This window comes from Lepidochelys kempii, chromosome 2 (genome assembly GCF_965140285.1).
Source record: "Lepidochelys kempii isolate rLepKem1 chromosome 2, rLepKem1.hap1, whole genome shotgun sequence".
Taxonomy (NCBI): domain Eukaryota; kingdom Metazoa; phylum Chordata; order Testudines; family Cheloniidae; genus Lepidochelys; species Lepidochelys kempii.
Genome location: NC_136381.1, coordinates 226,600,109 through 226,624,107, shown reverse-complemented (window position 1 = coordinate 226,624,107; position 23,999 = coordinate 226,600,109). Strand labels below are relative to the sequence as shown.

The 23,999-nt window shown below is 40.8% G+C and overlaps 1 protein-coding gene across 4 annotated transcripts in view; it reads left to right on the top strand.

Annotated features, from left to right (window-relative positions):
• Positions 1-294: 294 nt before the first annotated feature.
• Positions 295-23,999, top strand: part of PTTG1IP2 (PTTG1IP family member 2) — a 57,563-nt gene continuing 33,858 nt past the window's right edge. For 2 of the 4 annotated variants that reach the window (XM_073334011.2, XM_073334013.2), the window contains exons 1-4: positions 295-493; positions 6,370-6,422; positions 14,867-14,975; positions 20,284-20,392. In XM_073334011.2, coding sequence (XP_073190112.2) covers positions 400-493; positions 6,370-6,422; positions 14,867-14,975; positions 20,284-20,392 — 365 coding nt within the window. In that variant the 5' untranslated portion in view covers positions 295-399. The remainder of the gene's footprint in view (positions 494-6,369; positions 6,423-14,866; positions 14,976-20,283; positions 20,393-23,999) is intronic. The other 2 variants (XM_073334014.2, XM_073334012.2) reach the window with 2 other exon arrangements.

The window sequence follows — 23,999 nt, the reverse complement described above, 5'->3', positions numbered from 1 at the left end:
GAGGGGACTATGGGCAAAGAGGAGGGAAAGACAGACTGAGCCTCCTAGGGCAGGGAAAGACATCAGAGGGAGACACACCACGGGGCAGAAGGGGAGGGAAACGAGGACAGAGCTGGCGCTCCGCTGCTTCCCAGTCAGCCCCCGGGAGCCAGCCTGCCATGCGTTTGGAGCAGCCGGGCAAGCCACGGGCTCTTGTCGAGCAGGAACCGCCGGGTGGCGACAGCAGCAGAGCCGCTGGCCGCCGCTAGAGGCCGCTGGACCCGGCACAGCCCGGCTCCGCGGCTGGCAGTGCGCCTGCGCGGGAGGCGGCGCTCGGGGCTGCGGTTCCCGGCACGCCCTGGAAGAAGGCGGCGAGTGCGCCGCGGCCCCGCGGTCAGCGGAGCGCTCGGCCCGGCAGGGATGGACGCCGTGCGGCTCTGCGCGCTCTGGCTGCCCGGCCTGGTCCTCATCCGCCCGGGGTCGGGAAGGGGCCCGGGAGACCCGACTGTACCGGGTGAGGAGGGGCGGGGCCGGACAGCAAGGGAGCTGCGCGGAGCGGAGCCCGTGGCCGGGCTTGGGGGCTCCCCGGCTTGAGGGGTGTGAGGGGGCCCGGGCCGGGGGGCGCCGCGCAGTTAGATTCTGGGGGCTGCTGGCGCCCGGCTCCGGGGCTGGGGGGGGCGCCGGTGCGGTGCGGTTGGGCTCCGGGGGGGCGCCACTGCAGTGCGGTTGGGCTCCGGGGGGGACACACAGAGGTTGGCTGCCCCCCCGGGTAGCACGTGCCTTGGTGCGTGTAGGGCAGGCCGGTTTCCCGCCCTCAGTAGCGGGGCCTCTCTCCAGCCCGCCTGGGGTGCTGCATAGGCAGGGTAATGGGAACAGGGCGAAAAAACGAGACCCCACTGCCCCCCGTGTAAATTTCTAGTGAATGTGTAGACCTGCCCTAAAACACCCTAGGGGCAGAGTTTTTCCCCAAGACGGGCCAGCTGTGACTCACCCGGGGTGAGGCTCCCGACAAGAGCCTAACGGAGAAACAGGAACTGGGTTGTCCTTTTTTTTTTTTTTAGTTCTTTCTGCAGTAACTGCGAGGCCAGGGTTTCACATCGGATAGCTTCACACCTTCTCTACACTACAAAATTTAAATTGACCTAAATTAGCTCACAGCTGGAGCTCCCTCCCCTCTCCCGGCTGATGAGCTCTGCTCTCGAAATTTACATGGGTGCATTTGGCACTGGCTTGGACTGTCAGCCCGTTGGAGTGGGGGGACCTCCAGCTATGAGCTCATGGCAGGGCTGACAGGCCCAGAGCAGGGAGGACTCCACCTGTCCGTACCTGTCACAGTTAAGTTGGTGGAAGCACTCCTGGTTAGGGTGCGCACCACTGAATGCAGATGCATCTGAAGAAGTGGGGTTTTTTTTACCCACGAAAGCTTATGCCCAAATAAATCTGTTTAGTCTTTAAGGTGCCACGGGACTCCTTGTTATTTTTGTGGGTACAGACTAACACAGCTAACTCTCTGATATCTGGCACCACTGACAGAGGGCATGTAGTGTGAACATGAACCACCACAGTAATTACTATGGTGGCTGTAGGTTGACCTAACTCCGGTCAACTTAATTTTGTAGGTCTTACATCGATCTGACTCTGTTGCTTAGAGCAAGCCTCAGTCTGCAGGACTCAGCTCTTTGTACAGCACTATTATTGTGGGATGGGGCTATGCTCCAGAGAAAGTATGCTGGACAAATAAAATGACTGCCTCGAAGAGATTAGTGGTGGAGTCACAAATGTCTATATTTTAGCTAAAATCCTCATGCCGTTCATTCTTGGTTTAGTACTGGTCAGGTTGGTAGAACAGCAGGGTTTTCAAAAGGTTTGAAGAGGAGAGAATACATCCTCTGTGTGTTGTCTCATACATGAGGGGTGGGTTTTGTAATGAGGAATGGTTGAGGTATTCTAGATTGATGGACTACTGCCATACTAGTTATCCTCTGGGCACCAGAACTGTGCCAGGCCATTGAAGGCTCTTGGTAAAAATATCTTCCAACTTTAATAGTTATTGACAGGTGTTACAAGAAAATGTTTTAATATGGTTGGCTTTCATTAAAGTAGATTGTGAGAAGTACATTGTAATGAATACTCAGGATTCAATTTGAGCAGACCAGCTGTCTTCCACAAAGATTTCTCCGTGAAAAGGAATATTAAATTTCCTCTCTTCCTCCCCCCCCACCAGCTGCTCAATGTATTGTGACAAAAGTGGACTTTTTTTTTATTCTGCTACTAAAATATGGGATGAACCACCAAGAGCCAGAGCAGCTAACACCTCTGTAAAATAGTGTGCTCTGAGAATGCAAATCTGACTCTAAACATTGATTACTTGCACTGTGGGAATTGTGTACTTCCTACATTCAGCTCTTCATCTCCTTTTAGGCCATATCTAGGTGAGGGGGAAAAGTGTATTTTTAACACACGTTAAAATCTTACAGCTTTTCTATGTACAAAAATTATACAGCTTTAACTGTGTTGGTATAGTTAGGTGGTACAACCCACTAGTGTGGATGCAGTTACAGTGGTATAAGGATGTTTAATATCATGGTAGCTTAATCCTGTGTGAGATTCATAGATTCCAAGGCCAGAAGGGTTCATGGTTATCATTTAGTCTGACCTCTGGTATAACAGGCTGTAGAACTTCTCCAAAATAATTCCTAGAGCATATCTTTCAGGAAAAACAGCCTGTTTTGAAAATTGTCAGTATATGGAGAATCCACCGTGATCCATGGTAAATTGTCTCAGTGGTTAATTACTCACACTGTTAAAAATTGACACCTTGTTTCCTGTCTGAATTTGTCTAGTTTCAACTTCCTTTGTTATTCCTTTCTCTGCTAGATTGAACAGCACAGTATTAAATATTTGTTCCCCATGTAGATACTTGTAGATTGTAATCAAGTCACTTCTCTTGTCTAAAATAAATAGATTGAGTTCTTTGAGTCTCTGACTACAAGGCATTTTTTCTAATCCCTCAGTCATTGTCATGGCTCTTCTCTAAACCTTCTCCAATTTATCAACATCCTTCCTGAACTGTGCGCACCATAACTAGACACAATATTCCAGCAGTGATCACATTGTACCAAATATCCTCTCTACTACTCAAGAGTCCCCTGTTTATGCATCCCAGGATCACATTAACTCACTTGGCCACAGCATCACAATGGGAGTGCATGTTCAGCTGATTATTCACCACAACCTCTGAATCTTTTTCAGTCACTTCTTCCCAGAATAGAGTCCCCCTTCCTGTGAGTGTGGACTATATTCTTTGTGCATGTATACATCTACATTTAGCCATATTAAAATGCATATTGTTTGCTTGCACCCAATTTATCAAGCAATCCAGATCATTCTGAATCAAGGACTTGATACCTTCATTATTTACCACTAGTTATCAGGCATCTTTATACTGATACAACTGTTATAACTATTGGGGTTAAAAAAAATCACTTGCCTACCTGAAATAGCCAACCCAATACAAAAACTATGTAGAAAAGGGAAGTTTTGATTTTTAGTGTGTGTTAAAAATACACCTCTTTTTCCTAGTAAAGACAAGGCCTTGGAATCTTGAAATTTTATGGATATATTATCAACTTGAAATCCAGTTATGTTAAAAAGACTTGAAAGTAGTTTCTAAGTACTGGATGGTTTCTGAATCTGCCTACCAATATTTGGTTTTGATTGCATTTTCCTATATTTAAAAATGTTTTATTCTCTCTCCCCTGTTGCTGTTTGAAAGACCAACACAAACAGGAAAGGGAAAGCTGTACCTGACTGCAAAGCAAATAGTGAAAACAGCTGTAAGCTGTGCTATAAAGTGCACAGAGTAAAACAAAATGAAAATTAGAAAATATATTTTCTAATTTATCTTTCACTTACAGTAATTTTAGGTGTTGTAACAACAACAAATAAAAGATTTTAAAATGTCTTCTCCCCCCCCCCCCATGGTCATTTTGATAGTACAGAATAGGGTGTCTGGTGTAATGGGGTGTTTTATTAAATTGTGAACTGCTGCTTTGTAAGAGGAGTGAGGCTGGCTGACGTGTATATTAAAAATTCCACAATCAGAATATTTGGCATTTAGAGCTTTTATATGGGTACTGTTTATTTTTATAAATCTAAAGAAATCATTGGTTATGTTGTTCAGGCCCCAGTCCTTCAAAGAGCACGCAAGGTTTTAGGTTATCTGCCAAATCTTGAGAGCCTGTGAAATTTCAGAGTTGAACTAGTCCTGCACCCTATTTACTTTCTTAGCGTAGCTCTTTTGGGTTTTTGCTTCATTTTTGCTTTGAATGACTTCAGTTATAAAAGGTCATCCGTTTAAAAGAAAATTTAAAAATCCCTGGTATTCTCATACCTTTTTGACAATACCAGTGCACTGAATGAACCAATTTCCTGAACTTCATTTAGAAACTTCAGTTTTGTAGCTCTGATCATTGTGAATGTTTTTTTGCCCAGGTGGCATAACATTACTGAAAACTTACATTTGGAGAGTTAAGGAATATTTGCTATAGGCTTTATGAATTTTTCTAAATTTTGATTTCCATTTTTTGCTTGAGGTTGGTGTACTGGCCATACTATTAGAATTAGAAAAGGAGTACTTGTGGCACCTTAGAGACTAGCCAATTTATTTGAGCATGAGCTTTCGTGATGCATCCGATGAAGTGAGCTGTAGCTCACAAAAGCTCATGCTCAAATAAATTGGTTAGTCTCTAAGGTGCCACAAGTACTCCTTTTCTTTTTGCGAATACAGACTAACACGGCTGTTGCTCTGAAACCTGTCATTAGAATTAGTTTCTTCATTGTATTGGCTACTTCTTGATACAATGTGAACTAATCAGTGAGGGGTTTTAAAATTTATTAATTTAATTTATTAATCTGAATATACTAGTAAATAAAGCACAGATTTGTGTTATACTAAGAATTAATGTCAAAGCAGCAGGACAATAAATTATGAAATGTAGGGGTTTAAATATCTTCTAGATGTTTTGGAAAAAGAAACCCTAAGCTCTTTGACAATTTTTGTAGACTTATTTCAGAGTAACAGCCGTGTTAGTCTGTATTCGCAAAAAGAAAAGGAGTACTTGTGGCACCTTAGAGACTAACCAATTTATTAAATTGGTTAGTCTCTAAGGTGCCACAAGTACTTCTTTTCTTTTTGTAGACTTAAAACATTTCTTACCTATTTATGACTACTGGATGGTTGTGTAAAAGTAGAACTATATTCCTGACTAGCAGTCATTACCATCCAATGACTTGCTATGTGTGGCCTGTGTGAAATGAATTGATGGTGTCATGCCAGTTTCTAGTGGATAGGTATTTGCACACAAAAAATTACAGTTGGAACTCCTTTTGGCAGAGTAGCTAGGAAATCAAGGATTGGTTGGGCAAGTAGACTGAACTATCTTTTAGTCTCTAGAAGTGGTCCATTTAGGTCAGGACTGAGGCACCTCATTGGGCCAGTGAGAAGAAGCTATTCTATCTGTGCTGTGGATGAAGGACCAGACAGTCAGGATGGCATTTCACAAACATTAACCTCTAAACTTTTTCTGAGTTGCAAGCAAGTTGCATCCTGTTACCTGCAACTGAAAAATAGCTACAAGTTATAACTGTAGTCATCCTTAGGCAATATGAACAACAATGGGTTTTCTGTGCTTGAAGATATTTTTTTCATTGTAAAACCTAACTAAAATATAGATTAAATCTTCCTATATCACTTGGCTTTTAAAACATCCCTTAACAGTTTTCGTTGATTTTTTTGCTAAGTAATTTGGTTTCCTGTCTTCAGAAAGTTTTTTTCCTCTTAGAATGAGAAAATGCCTGTCACGAGGTTTTATTTTTTAAACCTTTTTAAAAAGTTCTTGAGACATTTTATGGAAAGGAGGAAAATTTTGATACTAAATCCAGGTTAGGCATTGCTTGGCTTCTGCTTCCAAAGCTTCAGAGCTCAGTTTCCTTCAAATTTAACTGCAAGAGATACAGAATTTCAGCAAAGATGTAGGCAAGCTCAAAACTCACGGTTCACGGATTAAGTCTTCTGTAATCATTTTAGAGAGAACAGTCCTCTTTCACTGATCTTCCTTTTGCGAATTAGAGCCAGGCATGGGCATAAGTTTTTTTCCTAAACAGTGTGGAGGTGAAATTGAGTGTTCAGTGTCATTTTACTTGTTAAAATACTAGTGGAAATGAAAGCTTTTATTTAAAATATAGAAGCAAACTCACCATTCCTTCTTTGCATGTATTTGATAGATGAGGTTACATTTTTGTGTATACATGCTGTGATTAAAAAGTTGTATTATTTGATACTATTGATTAAAAAAGGTTCATAACTTTGATATAATTCTTTTTTTCTAGCATGTTCTAATTTCTCCTTCAAGTCCTGTGAAGAATGTCTAAAAAATGTTTCAGTAAGTTTTGTCATCTTTTTACACTATTTTGGGGTCAGAGAATCTGGTGATGCTTACGTTTAATGAGATGATGCTGAAATGTCTTACCACAGCTAACTCCGTAGCTGTGCCGCACAGGCTCAGAGGAGGGTGGGGAAGGAGATAGCAAAGTAGTATAAGTCGTTAGACAGTATCATGCTGTCTGGAGTGGCTCACGGCTGTGTGCCTACCTCGGAGCAGACTGTCAAAAGCCGTGCAGACAGCCAAAACTGGTGATACGTTTTATAATTAGATTTCACCAACACAGTAACGAATGTGAACTCCTGGATCACTATATCGGTCTTATTGTAGAGTCACAGACAGTCCCCTTAGGCTCTCCAGTCTATCTTGCCACATAGGCCAGCTGGACTTAGTGATAAATGGTCACTTAGACCAAAAATCACAAAATATTCAGGTCGCTTCCAGTCCTAAGAGACCAGTTACTTACGTCCAGATCAACTGGTACCCTAGATCTTTCACCAAAGACACTGCCTGCAGCCAATCCTGTAATAAACTGTCTAAAGATTTATTAACTAGGAAAAAAGAAAGTTATTTACAGGTTAAAGCAAGCAAACGTACACACACAAATGAGTTGCAATCTAAATCCTAAAAGTGAGAGGAGTTGTGATCTGTCAATTCACAAGGTGTTTTGGCAAATCCAGGGATAACCCTGGAGGGATCTCTTGGTTCAGTTTAGAGTCTCTGGCCATGTGAGATGCAAACAGCAAAGACATGAAAATTCTCTTGTGACCCTCTTTTATCTTTTACATTTAGTCTTCCAGTCCATGAGATGAGCTCCCTTACACGTTGCATTTCCAAGATTCAATAAGGCCATTCACCTATTCTTGTGTTGCAATGTTCCTTAATGGCCTGTTTAATCTTGATAAGCCTCTTGAATGGGCGGGGGAATGCCTGAGTTCACAAGCTCAAAGCAAACATTTTCAAAGTTATAAAGCAAAGTTTATATATTTCCTTCTGGCAGGGAAAACAGACATTACGAGTGAGATTACTGCATGTAGTAACTTCCAAGCATTTTGTAGAGCTCTAAACACTAAATACATTATTATAAGACTGATACTTATTTTGAACAATACTAACATACAGGTAAGCTGATTTGGTTTCCAGCTATGAGTTTGTCAGTTCTTAGCTAAAGGCTTCAGCTTTAGCCAGAATTGGCACTTGATTTGCCAGCGTCATATAAAGCATTATTTGTTCATACAGCTAATGAAAAAGTAGAAATTGTAGAAATTATTGTAAAACATCTTTTCACTAAAAAAAGATAAACAGTCTTGTGTTCTCCCACATATGTTACTTTGTTGTAATGGATCATTTCATTTAGTCCCGATTAGCCTTGGGACAGCAAATTTTAAAACAATAAGATGAAATATGCTGATTCTCTCTGTGCTGGAATAGTTGCTCAGTGTGTGTGCTGTTAGTCCTCCACTAACTCAACATGAGTCTAGCAAAGCAATAAATAAAGGTTCTCATCATCTTTGAAGTAGAAGACAGGAGAAGGTACATGTGAGTCATCTAGGATGAGCTTGTAACTATTGATGAATTCACTTATCACTTATTTGCTATGTATAGGAAGCTTTTTTTAGTATTTTCTCTTTGAATAGATGCTGCTTGTAAGTACCAAAATGTTGGCATGTTAATAGGTGTATTCCTGACACACACACCCCAGACACGTTTTCCATCAACACAAGTGAGAACTACTCAGGTGCATTGAGAAGAAAATAAATTCACAGGTGTGTGTGTGTGTGCTGAAGACACCAGAAGAAATGTAAATATGTTACATCTTCAAAATCTATCAAACTATCGATGTATATACTTCTTTGATGACAGAATGATGGATGATGCAGTGAGACTGCCTTAATATCATCAAGACTGACCTTGGAGAGATGAGTTTAGACTTGACTGAGCCGATTCACATGACTGAGCCAATTCACAGAAAAATATAAAAGGCAGAAATAACTAAACCATTAGCATTTATGTATGCAATGTAAAGGCATTAGATCACTGGAAATGATTTTTTTTAATTGTCAAAGTAGAAAAATACCCAGCTGCTTATTTTGGTAGTAAAATAGATGGCTGCAGAAAATGAAAATATGCATTTGGGGACTAGACGATAATTTCTACTAAATCTTAGGGCTGGTCTACACTACCAGTGTCTACACTACAGGCTTCCTCCCACCGATGTAAGTGCCCTACTACACTGACATAATAACTTCATCTCCACAAGAGGTATAAGGTTTATGTTGGTGTAGTTAGGGTGATGCAGTGTCTATGTAGACACTTCATCTGGTACATTGGCTGTCTTGTCAGTTTCACAATAGGAGCTGGGAAATTGACAAGAAAGGCTGGTAGCTGCCTTCCACTTCTGTGGAGAGCTGGGGTGAGAAGCCAGGGGGGCACACCCGCTCCCAGCAAGTAGCCTGGCAGGGAGCTGGTTAGGGGCGGGCCAAGAAACCAAGGCAGCTGAACCCTGCTCTCCTGGGGCGAGAAGCCCTGGGTGGCTTCTCCTGGCAAGGAATGGGAGGGCAAGAAGCCCTGGGTGGCTTCCGCTGGCAGGGAATGTGGAGTCAGGCAGGGGAGGATTCCAGCTGGCTAGGATCCTGTGGGGCAGCCAGGCTCTTGGCAGGGAGCTGAGAGACCAGGCTCTAGGCTCCCCACACTGCCCCTCTTAGGTCAGTGGAAGCGCTCCTGGTGAGGACGCTCACCACCGATCCAAGGATTATAGTGTGGACGTGCATCACCATAGTAATTACTGCAGTGGGTGTGAGTTCACCCAATATAGCTTGACTTAGTTGCTTGGTTTAGTTTTTTACCATCCCTACCATATAGGTCAGAATGTTCAAACTTCAGGCATCTAAATAAAAGTGGTTTGATCTTCGGAGTTTCTGGAGCAGGTGCAGTTTCCATTGTGAGTGCTCTGCATTTTAGAAATCAGGCCACTTTTATTTAGGTGCCTAAATGTAGATTTCAGGTGCCTTATTTTAGGTATCACATCTGAAAAATTGTGGCATGAGCCCTTAAATCTTGTAACTGAACATTCTGTATTGACTTCTGAAAAGAGAGCTTAATGGCATTCTTTTTGATGTGGTTATAAAATTACCAGTTATGTTATCTGCTGAACACTACCTCTTGATAGACCATCTGCAGGATGTCTGGCATTGAATGCAGTGAAAAAGAGGCTTCTGTTCTCCCTGTTTGTGTGCATGCATGGTGGCTTGATGGTGACTGGGGACAAGAAGTTCCAAAACAAGAGACTTAATACAAACAAGACTTCTTAACATTGCATATTAAACTCTTTCGCTTGTGTGAGACTATATTGCCTCTTTCCCTGTTTTTAAAAAAGCCTAACTTTTTATTTTTTTCCGAGATATTTAAGAAAAGTAGATTTTTTTTTTTAATTTGTTCTTTACCATTCCCCTCATGCCTTGTTTTGGCCAGAATTAGTCCTTAAAGTTTATATTACTAAAATAAATTTCAGGCATACTAGCAAAAATAAAAAACCTAAAAACAAAGTAAATTGACACTAATAAATTACACCCAGCTTTTTAAAACAGCAGTGACTTACCTCAGTGACAGAGATTAGTCCTATGTATGCTGTACCTCTAATTATAGAAGATAGAGGAAGCAGCATTTTTTTGCATTCACAAGACTAAGAATTGTTCTGCTTCGATGATAATACTCCATGGGGGATTCTGTGTCAAAAAAATAAAAATTTTGCACCAAAAAGTTAAAATTCTGCAATATTCTACATATTTTGTCAAAATAATGCAATATAATCACATCAGTTTCAGTTGTTTTGGTCATTTATTTAATTAATTACAGAAAAAAGTTAAAATAACTATTCCGCATTTCCTAAACACATGAAACTTAAGTTACAGATACTTTGTAACTAATACCCTGCATTCCAGTTATAATCCTGGATTTTCATTTAAATTAAATTATATTACAGAACGCCAGACAGTGCTAAAAAAACCAAACTGGAATGTCATTTTAAATTGCTCAGACTTTTACACATGAAAGTTATAGTTTTGCTAATCATTGTCCTGGACCTGGCTGGGTACTTCAGGAAGTGTTTGCTTCTGATTGTCCTGGCCTTTTATTGACTGCTTGGTAAATATTTTATTTGCCCTCAAAGTCTCTTTTTTAATGGGTAAGTAAAATAAATCTTGAGCTGTAATCTAACCCCATTGTGCCATTTTGGCACAGGAAAAAAGTGCGAAAGCACATAGATCTTCCTAGCTGATTCCCCTACTGTCATTTATAAGGCTTTACATCACGCTGGCAATGTAGGGGCCTTAAAACTTTTACAGGTTTTATGCTCCTTGGAGAATTGATTGAGAATGGGAACAGTTAACTAAAAACAGGAACATTAACAATGTTACTACACATGTCTGCCTCGGGAAGGACCCTTCCTCCTGCATAATTAAAAAGACCTACAACCTCCACACCCCCAGACGCAGTAGCAAGGGAGAGGGACTAAGGGCTAGTCTACGCTAAAGCACTACCATGGCCTGCTATCACAGCAGCACTTTAACGTGGCTTGTGTAGTCACGGCAGAGCACTGGGAGAGTTTAGATGCCAGCTCTGTTTTTTCGCACCCCTGAGCAAGAAAGTTGCAGCGCTGTAAATTGCCAGTGTAGACAAGCCAAGAGTGTCTCTCGCTTGTTGGCAGGCACACACGTCCAGCTCCCCTCCCCTTGCAGTGGTTTGTATCACTTAGGCTGCTGCAGGCTCACTGGAATAGATGTGCTGCCTGGGAAGAGGCACGTCTCCTCCCCTCCCCCCAGATTTCTTTTGCATTTTTCTGCATGGAGGGCACAGAAATATGTGGGCGATATGAATTCTGTCAGGAGTCTAATAAGATATTATCCTGATAATGAGTACAGCCTAATGCCACAAGCTCACTTAGACATCATGTAAAATCTGGAGTCCGTACTAACAGATTCCAGTCTAAATTTGGGTCTTAAAATATTATCAGAATACAGTGCAAACTATGATGATAATCTCTGCCTAAATAGACCAGCTAAATATTTTCAATTTTCAGTTATAGACTGTCATGAATTTGAGAACTTAAGTTAGACAGATGTTTCATAATACCAGTGAAATTTGGTTGTCTTGTAGCTTCCGTAAAAAGAATAGCTGTAGTAAGGCAGTTCCTAATTTGACATCAAGAATAAATCTGTTAAAGAATTTTCTCATTTTACCCTGTGCTCTCACATACCAAATCTTCTGCCCTTGGGACTGCATGCATTTGTAACATAGGCAGTCTCCAGAAAGTGCTAAAGTTGATCTATCCACGCTATTAGTTACAGCCAGCAGCAGTTTAGCAGTGGCTTTAATGATCAGTCAAGCTGATATTAGGCTGGCTGTTCTTCATATGTTCATACAGTTTATCTTGCATATTATAAGAAATGGTGCTCATTTGTGTTGGCTGAACTAGCTAACATTGATCCTGTAAAGATATTCATTTTGGGGGAAATTAAAGCATTCTGCTTGTTTAGATGTTCTTTGTAAAGTGAAGTGCCCCTTTTTTCAGAAAGATTATTTGAACCAAAACAGCCTGCATACCACAAGCTACAAGTAATGAATTGCTCTTCCCCACCTGCAAGGGAATGAGTATCTCATTGATGTCAGGATTTTATTTTCTAACATGACTCCTGTAAAGAGAAACAAAACAGCATACTCTGCAAATTAGATCTTGGTTCTAAGAGCTATTTTCTTGTTAGTACAATTGGATCACGAATAGTTTCTAGATGAAATCTCTTTCTGCTGTGAGTAGGTCCTATTAAAACATGTCCTGAAAGGGCTCCTATTAAAACCCCATTCTACATTTCTTCATTGATTCAGTTGTGTGGTGAAGGAATTCTGAACTAGTGTCAATATTATATTCCCAGATAAAAATTAAACTAGAATTAAGGCTGAGTACAAATCATTAGTTTAAGAGGAAAAAACATTATAGCCATGTTGGAATTACACCAATCCCAGGAAATTCAGAGTTGAGGTTAAATTTAAGAGAAATCTAAACACATTAAGGTATTGAAATGCACAGTTAAGGCACCCAAACAACCTTAACTGTGTCCCATAGCAACACTATTCAATAACCATACAATTATGATTAGAGCTTAATGGTATTTGTATTTACAAATAATAGCAGGAATATATAGGAGAGGTGCAACATGGCTTTAAGAAAGGAAAGGAGTACTATAGACACAATAAAATATTTGCAACGAGACAGACATTTGGAAGAATGATAAATGGAGGGCATAATTGCTGTTCAGTATTAATGATCTTGAGAAAGCGTATGAGTTGGTTCTGCAGAAGTTGGTATTTGGAATATTGAAGGGAAAGGGACGTAAGGAAGTGGAGATGTTAGAGGAGCTGTCTTGATGGTCAAGAGCTCAGGTGGTAACAATATATGGAATTTCGGGGAGTTTTAAGGTGATGGGATTGAGACAATGAGTCCACTTCTCTTCATCTTAGTTAAGGAGTTAATTAGTCGGAGAACCAAGCCGGTGGGGAGACAGAAAACTAATACATGCTGACGATCTGGCCCTTTTGTCTGACAGCAAAGAAATTGGTAAACAGGGTATTGGAGTGGGAGTCTGTGTTTTGAAGTTGTTAACAAAAACTGAAGTTGTGAATGTAGGGAAGGTAGAAGAAGAGCTCATTATTAAAGTTTCAGGAGAGAAGATGAATCATAAGAAAGAATTTATGTATTTGGAAGTATTTAGTGCCATTGGAAAGAGATCTAGAGAATTGAAAAGAAGAACCCATTATGCATGGGTGGCAGTGAAAAAGGTGCCAGGAATACTCTGGGTAGAGCCCTCCATGGATACAAAATGTATGTCCATGGATATAAAGCAGATGTCCACTGAGTAACAGGGCTCTAGCGACAACGAGCAAGACAAGCAGGGCCATAGCCAGTGACTGGGCCAGGAACCACAGCAGCAAAAGCAGCAGCATGTCAGGCTGCCACTCGCACAAGCCAGCACCCAGCCTGGGCAGCTCTTCTGGCATGGCTGTACTGCCCCAATCCTGCCCACGGTGGCGGGCACCAGGCTCACCAGTAGCTGTCCCTGGTCACACTAGTGGGTATAAATGGCTCACACGCTCCCAGTCAGGAGATGCACACCTCTGCGTGGAAGGGATGCTATGACCAGGGACAGCTGCTGGACAGCTATTACCATGGCCCGGCTATGGCTCTTTGGCCCCTAAAGCACTGGCCCACGGCTAGGTTGGGAGCCGGAGCCGGTCGGGGTAAGTACCATGCAGGCAGCTGTAGGGAGCTGTGTACCCTCTACCTGTCCTGCGTGGGAGGCCAAGGGGGCAGAGACACAGGACAAGGGCAGCTCTTGGGGGAGCCCACCCCGGCCAGCTGGAGTGGCCCGGGCTTCCCAGGCTGGCTCTAGCTTCCAACTTGGCCATGGGGCGGGACCTCATGGGGAGAGATGGGGCCATGGAGGGGGCAGTTCCTCCCGCTTCCTCTGCCCCACCACTTTTAGGAAGAATCAGTTTCCCCAGTCTAGTCTCCTGTGGGTCTCATTTAGTTTGGTCTCATTTCTGTTGTTGGGTTTAGTGTATGACTAGTGGTGTTAGCCTGTGATTTGCAGCAGGTCGGACTAGATGCTCTAGTGCAGTGGTTCTCAAACTTTTTTTTTTCCCCGCAGACCACTTGAAAATTGCTGAGGGTCTTGGAGGACCACTTAATGATCTTTCCAAATGTTGTTTGTACTGTTAGCTAACTATTGTAAAGCGCTTTTGATAACCATCCCCTGGAGCTGGGGAAAGTCCCCTCTTTCTCTGGCCGCCACAGCCCCGCACATCCCAGATTCCCCCCCACCCTCTTTTCTCACCCCAAGGCCACCACCTCACCTTACATGTGCGTCTTCTCCAGGGTCCAGGCTCCTAATTCCTGGAGCCCTCCCTGCACAGCTCCACGAATTAGGTGGATGGTCCTTTGTTGTCTCGTGTGCGGCTGCCCAGGCACGCACCTTAGAGGGAACTATCCACGGACCACCTGAATGGAGAACCTCTGCTCTAGTGGTCTGTTCTGGCCTTGAATTCTGTGATTCTGACTCAGATTGACAGATTACTTAAATATTAGATCATTCAGTAATTGAAGAGTAAGTGCTACAGTTATGGGGGGGATATACTTATTTTTTTCATATTTAACACCATTATTTGAAAGTTTTTTTTTCTAAGTATGAATTCAGTTTAGCCCTAACTGTAGAACTGCGACTAGGGCTTCCATAATTCATGTAGGGCTTCATTCTTCAAGATCACAGGACATAGTGTTCATACTCACTTAAATTTGATATTCTGTCCAGGGACTGTTGTATTGGGGCCCTTGTTTGTAAATAGCTGTTTGATGGTCAGTAGTTGTAATATGTCTTTGTTTCTCTCCTATGCAGTGCCTTTGGTGTAATACAAAAACCACTTGTATGGACTATCCTGTGAGAAGTATTCTTCCATCATCTTCACTGTGTCCACTCTACGATGCTCGATGGGGTGTTTGCTGGAGTAGGTACTAATAGTAATTTTAATAAACAGATGTAATTACTTGTAATTCAAGCTATAGTAAGATAATATTGATTTTTGTTCCAAAATTAAGTTGACTACCATGTATTTATGATTTAGAATATGTTTCACCCAAGGAGCATCTTTGGTGGGATTCACTAATGTACACTGCCTGAGATCCTTAGGAACAGCCTTTTGAGGTACAGAGTCGTGGTGCTCTGCCTTAGTAAGCACATCAGCACCTTGACACTTAAAGGGGTTGTTCTTCCAACTCTACAGGAGATAGGATGATGTATGTGCCCTTCTTCACCTTGAGTGAAGGGAGTCAGCATGATAGAAGTATGTTGCCGCTCTCATGGCTGCCTCCTCAGCATGCACAGACAGCTATGATGGCAGCAGAGAACTGGAACTATACCAGTACTTCCACTAGAATGAATGCAAATGGAAAGTTCAAGAGCGTATGAGAGTGGTACAGGCTAAGGATGGAGGTGTGTTGGCTGTGGGTGCTGAAGAGATGCAATTGAGGCTTTTAAGAAAAGTGGGGGGGGGAGAGGGGCTGATAAGTAGCATGGCTTCACTGCTCATTTCCTTTTTACAGTTTGTGTTGACAAATTATGCAGCCTAGCAACTTTAATTCACAAATTAGTTTTGCGTATGAATAATGTAAGGATTGGTTTCAGAGTAGCAGCCGTGTTAGTCTGTAACACAAGTCCGCAAAAAGAAAAGGAGTACTTATGGCACCTTGTTAGTCGCTAAGGTGCCACAAGTACTTCTTTTCTTAATGTAAGGATTGTGACTCCTATGGTCTGTGTAACCCACATGGCTTGTCATTGTGAGAAGCTTTATTGGTGCTATACAAAATAGAAAGGAAGTGATGATCCCTGCCGTGAATTCAGAGCCAAAATGGACCAACAAGAATCTCACTTGTGGGCACTAGGAGACATCAGGGTGGCTTGATTTTAGGTCACATTTTAATCATGATTTAAATCAGGAAGCAGGAAACCTTGATTTAAGACGTAGTTTAGTCATGTTTTGCATTTGTACTTTCTAAGTTATTTTCCTAAGGAATAGCTGATTCTCATTGATTGGTAGCCATTAAAACATGTTGCTTCGCAGGTAAATATAGCCTGCACACCAGAGTTGGTGCTTTTTTTTCCTCTGAGGATACACGATACACACATTTATTTAAACTGTTCTATATCTTAATTTACATTTATTCAGATTCTTAATTTTTCAATTTTATATTTTGTTAGAAAATGGTGAACGATGATGTGTTCGTTATTTACTAGATAACTAATTTTTTACTTGCAATTTGTGCCAAGTTCTGTTGGGATGGAAATTCAAATTTAATTAATGCACAAAAACAACATTTTAAAATTTTTGTATTAAAAATAATACCTTAAATGTGATGGATACATAAAAAAAGTTTTTTATCAATATATGTTTTCCCTTTTAAAACTAATTGATTTACTAAAGAAATGAGGTATTATCTGTAATTAGTTAACTGGTTATTTTTTTGGTTACCATGTCCTTCAAGATTTTAGAACTAGTAGATCGTATCCTCTCACACTTCTATTTTAGTCGACTGGAAGAGGAGAACAAGTTTTCCTGCTTTTTTCAACATTCAGTTAGTTTCTTAACTTGGAATTAACTAGTTGTTCAACTTAACTAGTTGAATAAACTGAAATGAAGAAAATATTCTCTCTGCAGAAGAAGCTATTGCTGTTGAAAGCTGGTTTAGCAATTCAACCAATTGTGGTTCCATGTGCTTAGCTTAGCCAGTGACTTCCATTTCAGTCGTTTGATTTTCTTTAAAAATTGGAGCAAGCATACTGCTTAATATTATTTTTTGTATTTAATTTAAATTATTTTAATATATTGTAATTTTAGGCCTTAACATAGGTTGTCAATTTCAATTTTAATTTTAACTAGGTATATTTTTTAAAAAAGATATAGATTTAATTTAAATTTAAAAAATCCAATTTTTTATTAAAATAAGTTTTATCTGCCATTGGAGACATGAAGGAAGCCTTAGTCTTACAGCAGTAGTGATAGAGATTTTAAAGAGAGATTTACAATTCATAAATATTGTTCCTTGAACTGTTTGATTTACTCTGTTTTAAAAGAGAAACTCAAACTATGTATTCCTGAAAACTACTGTTCACTGTTCAACTTCTGATGCCACATGGTGTGCTGAGCAGACAAATTCTTTTCTATATATCATTAGTATGGGAAGTACTTGCAATTATTTTAGGCAGGTTTTCATTTTGTAGATTGACTGACTGTAGCTTAACCATAAGATGAAAACTTCATACTAGCACACCTTCTGCACAATAAGTGAACAGTTGCCAAAAGACTTCCCCTGCTTCCACCCCCTCGAGTTATTACAAGTTCTACACTGCAGCATGTCATATGAATATATGGTCTCATGGAGTTTGTCCCAGACATAGCAGGGAACTAATACCACATTGAGGATGGTGCTATTGTTTGTCTTTTTTGCAAATGAAATGAAGCAAAGCCACTTATTTTTGACTCAGTGTTGCTGAAAATGAACAGTGCAGCTTGTGAAATGCATTTTCATGTTCAGCTGTGTATTGGTGGAAAAATGGAAAGCTGGAGAACATATAGGTCCCAGATACCAGTGATATCTGGAACGTGACATGCTGACAAATGGTTGGTCAAAGCTAAAGGAGGAAGATGAGTGTAAAAGCAACATCAGTTGAATTTATTGTATTTTTATGGATAAATAAGCAAATAAAGTAGCTGGTGGATGCAGGAACACAGAATGACATTGATATTTGTTCCATTTTGCTAAATTGTATAGTCAATTGCTTGACCACACTTTTGGTTTTTATCCCTGTATAGACATAACCTAAGAGAGCAGACACAATTGGGCAAATCTACCATTAAGAACTCTTGGAATGTGGCCGGTCTCCCTCATGCCACTGATTTACTTACAACCCCAGTAAAGTTGTTTCATGAAGATTAGTTATAGGGTAAAGATGATGGTTGCTTGAGTCAGTGTTTGTTTGAAGTTACAGTGGCCCCTCTTAAATTACCTGAGATGTTAAACTGACCCTATTTATAGCCTATCTAGTCATAACAGTTGGATACAATTGTTAATAAGCTTAATTACAGTCTAATTTGTTAAATAATCTATTCATAAGATTTTTATGAATTTTAACTATAGAGAAGAATTAAGATCCTGTATTGTTTCTATATTCAGATCATCCGGACAAGACAAATTCTGACACAGATGCTAAATTGTTTGGAGTCCATTCTAAAAATTAATTTAAACTGGAATTTATTTGTTAGTTCTCAGAAAACTCATTCTGTACTCAGTGAGTATTTGCTGTAAGTTTGGGGAGGATATGTATTTTCATAAAAAACGGAGGTTGACTCCCTGCTCTCAGTGCAAAATGGGGGTCATGCTTAACTGTTGAGATGGACCGATGTCTCCATAAATATTGAAGTATGCCAGTCAGAAGCATTGTTAAGGTTGCATCTTGATTTCTACTTTGATGGGCCTTTTCTCTACAACTCAGTAAAAACATCAATTTTAGATTAAAAAAAAACAAACCAACAAGAACACAAAGTGTTAGTGAATTATTGAAAAGAATCAGTTGAAAATTAGTCATAGTGAGGGGAGATATGTCATCAGAGAGGATATTGCGGGCTTTGGGGTGGGGGCAGGGCAACAGAGAAGGGCAGCAAGAATGATCAAGGCCATGGAAAAAGAATGGGGTTGTAAGATAAATAAGAGGGAATATGGGGAAAAAAAAATCTAAAATAATGAATGGCATAAAGTAGGTAGATTAGGAACTTTACTTCTCCTGTCCATAATTCAAAAAGGGGATATTTAATGAAATTGAAGAATGAGAAATTCAAAACCAACAGAAGGAAATAATTTACACACAACCTGTAATTAGACTATGGAACTCATTGCCACAGAAAGTCACCTGAGGCTAAGAATTTAGTAAATTCAGAAAGGATTGAATGTTTATATGTATATCCAGAGTTGTAATTAATTAATTATAACATTTTTTTGAAGGGATACTGAATCTCATGCTTCAGGCAAGCAAAACTCTAATTGTTAGAGACCAGAATAAGATCTAATGGGGGTCATATTACCCCACATCTACCACTGCAGAAGTCTTAAACCTTCCTCTGAAGCATCTGGTGCTGGCCACTGTTGGTGCTGGATTAGACATGGTCTGTAGCAGGAGTCTTTCCTTTTTAAGATCCCTTTCACAGATGCCACACAACACAGATTAAATCTTGCGGTGAAGTGTCATACTAAGGAATACATTTGAGAATGCAATGTCTTGAAAAAATGTTCATGGTTCTACTTAATTACGTTAGGGAGCTCTGTCATTTAATGCATAACCACAAATCCACAGTTGTAAACTTCTGGCTTTTGATGTGAAGGAAGAGAGTGAACACATCTGTGAGCTGCATTGGAGATCTGTTGCAGCAAGCGGTTGTGGTGAGGAAAGGGGATAAAATAAGGGATGGGATCTGGGAGAGTTGAGAACGCTTTTTAAAAAAACCCTTACTTCTCTAACACCCGTTCTCCCTTTCATCTCTAAACTCATTGAATGCACAGTCCACAGCTACGGTCTAGAGTTCCTCTCCTCCAATTCCATTCCTAATCCTCTCCAGTCCATTTTTTGTCTCTTGCATTCCACTGGAGCAGCTTTCATCAAAGCTTCTAATGACCTCTTCCGTGGCCAGAACTCACAACAGATGCTTGGGGCCAGGATTTAACCATGCAAGTTGTTGACTCTAATGGTTCTAATCTTAAAAAAAATAAAAATCTATGCTCTGAAAATGTCTGGGAGATCTGTATAGTGGTTATAAATTACCCAATTATGCAAAAAACACCCTGTAGCTCTGTAACTGAGAAATCATAGTGTATGTAGAAAAACTGGGAGGGAACTTTCATTGCCATGTCAAAATCTGAGATGAGGATGTGTTTTTATGTACAAGAGTAGAATGGACAGTTTAAAAGGAGAGGACTAACAAAGGGATTAAAAAGCAACCTAATCTCAATCTGGTGAATGATGATTTTTCAGTGAGTAGCAGTGGCAGAGTTCTTATGTGAAACTGTATAACGTGTCGTTTTAGCAGCTATTTTACTAAAACTCCTATAGGAGTACTGCATAAAAAAACCAAAGATGAAACTCGGAAAGACCAAATGTTCATCAGAGGAAGCAGGGAGAAGACAAATTCAAATGACCACTGCTCAAGTCTTACAAGTTGTTTAATTTTATATATACACACACACACATATATATATTTTTTTTTACAGTGAACTTTGAGGCCTTCATCATTGCCATAGCTGTAATAGCAGGACTCATTCTGCTGTCAATTGGTGTCTGTTGCTGTTACTGCTGCTACTGCAGAAGGCGTTCTAGGGGGTAAATATATTTTTCTTTTATTAGCTTTGTTGGTCCTACAATGCATAATCTCCAATAGCTCTCCTAGAAATTTAATTTGGAAGTAAAACAAATTTGGTATTTTTTTTGGTTAAAAGAGAGGTAAACATATTTATTCACCCCACTTTGGTGGTATTTAATCACATCTTCCTGGTAAGAAAGTAAAATGAATAAAGATTGTATGCACACTTATTCTCACATATATATATATATATATATATTTAAAAAAAAAAATCTCAGAGTATGTATGATGTGTGTAAAACTTAGCAATCATCTTAACAGGATTTTTTCCAAAGATCGATGTAAAATTTAAATTTTTAAAAAAAGCTTTAATATTTAATTGTACAAAATGTCATGTAACTATTAGAGTAGGTAGTTGAATCAAAGCACATTAGATAGCAAATTAAATTACACTTTGAGTTAATATTCATTCTTCATTGAAACAGATTTATGGTATAGCAGCTACAGTATCCACTGAGGACAGGCTGCGGTTATAAGATCCATTAGTTTTCTTCATTTCACTTGTTTTAAATGATTGTCTAACTGTCTGAGCCGGCACCAGCTTTCCAAGCAGGTGCCTGGGGCGGCATTGAGAATGGGGCGGCAGTCCGTGTCCCACGGCGGCAATTCAGCGGCAGCCCTGCTGCTCTTTCAGTCCCAGCAGCAATTCGGCGGCAGCTCCGCCGCTGTTGTGGCCGCAATTCAGCGACTGCTTGGGTCGGCAACATTTTTTAAAAAATAAACAAATACCACATCCTGAGTCTGCTCCCTGCCAGGGTAGATAAAAATCAATGATTTTTAAAAGAATAAAAATGAAATCTGATTTTGTTTAAATAAGTTGTTTTTTTTAAAATCTGTTTAAAATGAAATCTGAATTTAAGACAGGCATCTTAAGACCTAAACTTACTATAATTTAGTTGTAAATATGAAACATATTTTGATAAGAGACGTTTATATATCCAAAACATTTAAGGCTGTTTTGTTTTAATAAAATTTAAATGCTGTTTTGTGTTTAATTAAAATTCAGTTACTATTCTAATGCAACTTGACACAGATCATGAGCAAAAAGTTATCTAGTAAATAAGCAATATATCACTCATCATTTTCTAACGTACTAAAATGTACAGATAATAAGAATCTTTTAAGGCTAGTTCGTGCCTGAACAAAAGTGGGCCAAGACAAGGAATAAAATTAGTATCTATCCTGTATAAACCAAGCAACATTTCAATATAGTTTAGTGTCCAGGCACCTGAGTCTGCTTCAGGGTATTTCAGCTAGCAGTCAGTAGACTGTCTCAGGAATCAGTTGTCAGAGATCCTGTTTTCCTTTAATTTACACAAATGTCATGATCATAGTAGAGATAAAGAGATACCTTTTTGCTCAGAGGCTTTGAGGATGCCTAAGTTAGTTTCAAAAAAGTTTCAAGCTTTACAAAATTCAAACATTCCTAAGATCTTAGAGGGTTTCTGAAATTCACTTGTTGCCACAGGTTTAATTCTTTAATTGTTTAACATACTTCAAAGGGATCCAATAAGCAAGCAGTGTCTTGTTTGATTTGTATATGGGATGACAGCAATAGTTGGGTTTTTTTTTGTTTGTTTTTTTTTAAATGGTGCATAATCCTAATTGAGACACCTTCTGGAAAATAATGTTCATTGGGGCAGCACAAGTGTCCTCTTGTGGCACTGCATATTTGGAGCAAGCTTATAAGGGCAGTGCAGTCTCAACTAGCTGTTGTCCTTTCTTTCCTCAGTTGCCATAGGGATAAGGACTTTCTCTCCATATCTGGAGGAATTTCTAAGGTTCTGTACACCAAGTAATCTATCCTTGTTTGTTGTTTTTTGTTAGGTGCTTTAGAATTTTTTTTAGATATTACTCGATTTGTGCCATTGCACTGTTTTCTCATTTTTGGTCCCTGTGCCAATGAAATAGAGCTGATCTGTAGCTACCAAGAAGGAAGATTTAAAAAAACATGGATTTAAATTGTGTGTCATTCCCATCTGTGTTCCCAGAGAAGGCTATGTGTACCCGTTTGTTCTGTTTGGTGGAAATGGATTTTCCCAAACTGCTGCACTGTGCAAGTCTTCACCCTTCAGGCCCATGCTGATGGGCAATCGAGGCTCTGAGCCTTTCTCACAGAGTAAGCTTTCTTGGCCGGTCTCATCCAGTACCTCCACCTAAGGAGTGGAGTAGACCTCTTGATTTCAGTGCCAAGCGCATCAAGGATGGCTCCTGTGAAAAAGAAATCTCTGCCAGATAGGTTGTGATATCACACTACTGTCCCAGAGCAATGAGAACCATCTAGCGAATCCACTAATATGACTGAAGCCCATCTAACAGAGGGAGAAGAAAAGGAGAATGATTGCATCTATCTCCAGTATCCCCTCCCTATGGACACACTCCTCTGCCCCTTCTGCTATCTAGTCTGAGGATTCCAGTGCATTGGCGGTTCAGCAGACACCTCAAGAGAATCCATAGCAACCGGATTGCGTTTCGATGTGCCCTCTGCAACCTGCCTTTCAAGAGGCAGAAGAAATGTAAGTCTCATCAAGGCACCTGCAAACTGGAAGAGTCTAACTCTATCAGTCTGTGTTGCCACCACCCCATCTCGGCTCCGAAAGCAGAAACACCACGTGCGCCAGCTCCGGCTTCCGACTCCCCAAACACTCTGGCTACTGCATCCCAACCTCTTCCTCTAGAGCCACAGCATGAAAAGGTGGTCCAACCATCTACTGAGGGAAGGACTATCCCTGCCCCTGGGACCAGCCAACTGGATATTACTGCCTCGAAAATCCCTAAGCTGGACCCTGCCAAGAGGAGGATCGGCATTACCTCGCAGCTTATGCAAAGCAACTCCATCTCCAGATGGCTTAGTGCTTCCTTGCAGTATGTCCAGCACAACGCCGTTGGCAGAAGGGTCAGCACCCCCCGCAGGTAACTTCACAGGACCCTGTCGTCAGAAGAGCTAGCACTACCTCACAGACCACTCAGCGAGACCCAGCCAGTGGAGGATTATCTCCACTGCTCGGACCATGCAACAGGACCCCAACCCTAGACGGACCACAACAGCCTCCAAGACCACCCAATGGGACCTTGACCCCAGAAGGTCTCTCACTGCATCAAAGACCCCCCCAGACAGAACTTATCCACAGACTAGCATTGCTCCAGAAGCTCCAAAGCAAGATTGCATCCCTAAAAGGGCCAATACCGCTGCCTCTAAAACTGTTCTTCCTAAAAGGACCAGTGCTGCCCTAAAATCCATAAGGGAAGATGCTGCCCTCATTCCGGAAGATCCGGCCGAATGGAGTTCTCAACGCCAGGAGGGGAAAAAGACAACAGACTAATCCCACAGCAGTTTTCCAGCCTGAGCCTGCGGAGATTGAGCAGCCAGAAGAGCAGCGGCCCACGGTGAGGGCTGCCACACCATGGCAAGCCGCTTGGATGGAGGAGTTGGCAAGGACAGCCTTCTTTGAGGACTTTGACCTCCTTGTAGACAGACTCACTAAAGATCTGTCTGCAGAAATCATATCTGGGAGGAAAGGAACTCAGGAGAACTCACAGACTGCGCACAGAGCTTCTGCATCCAGAC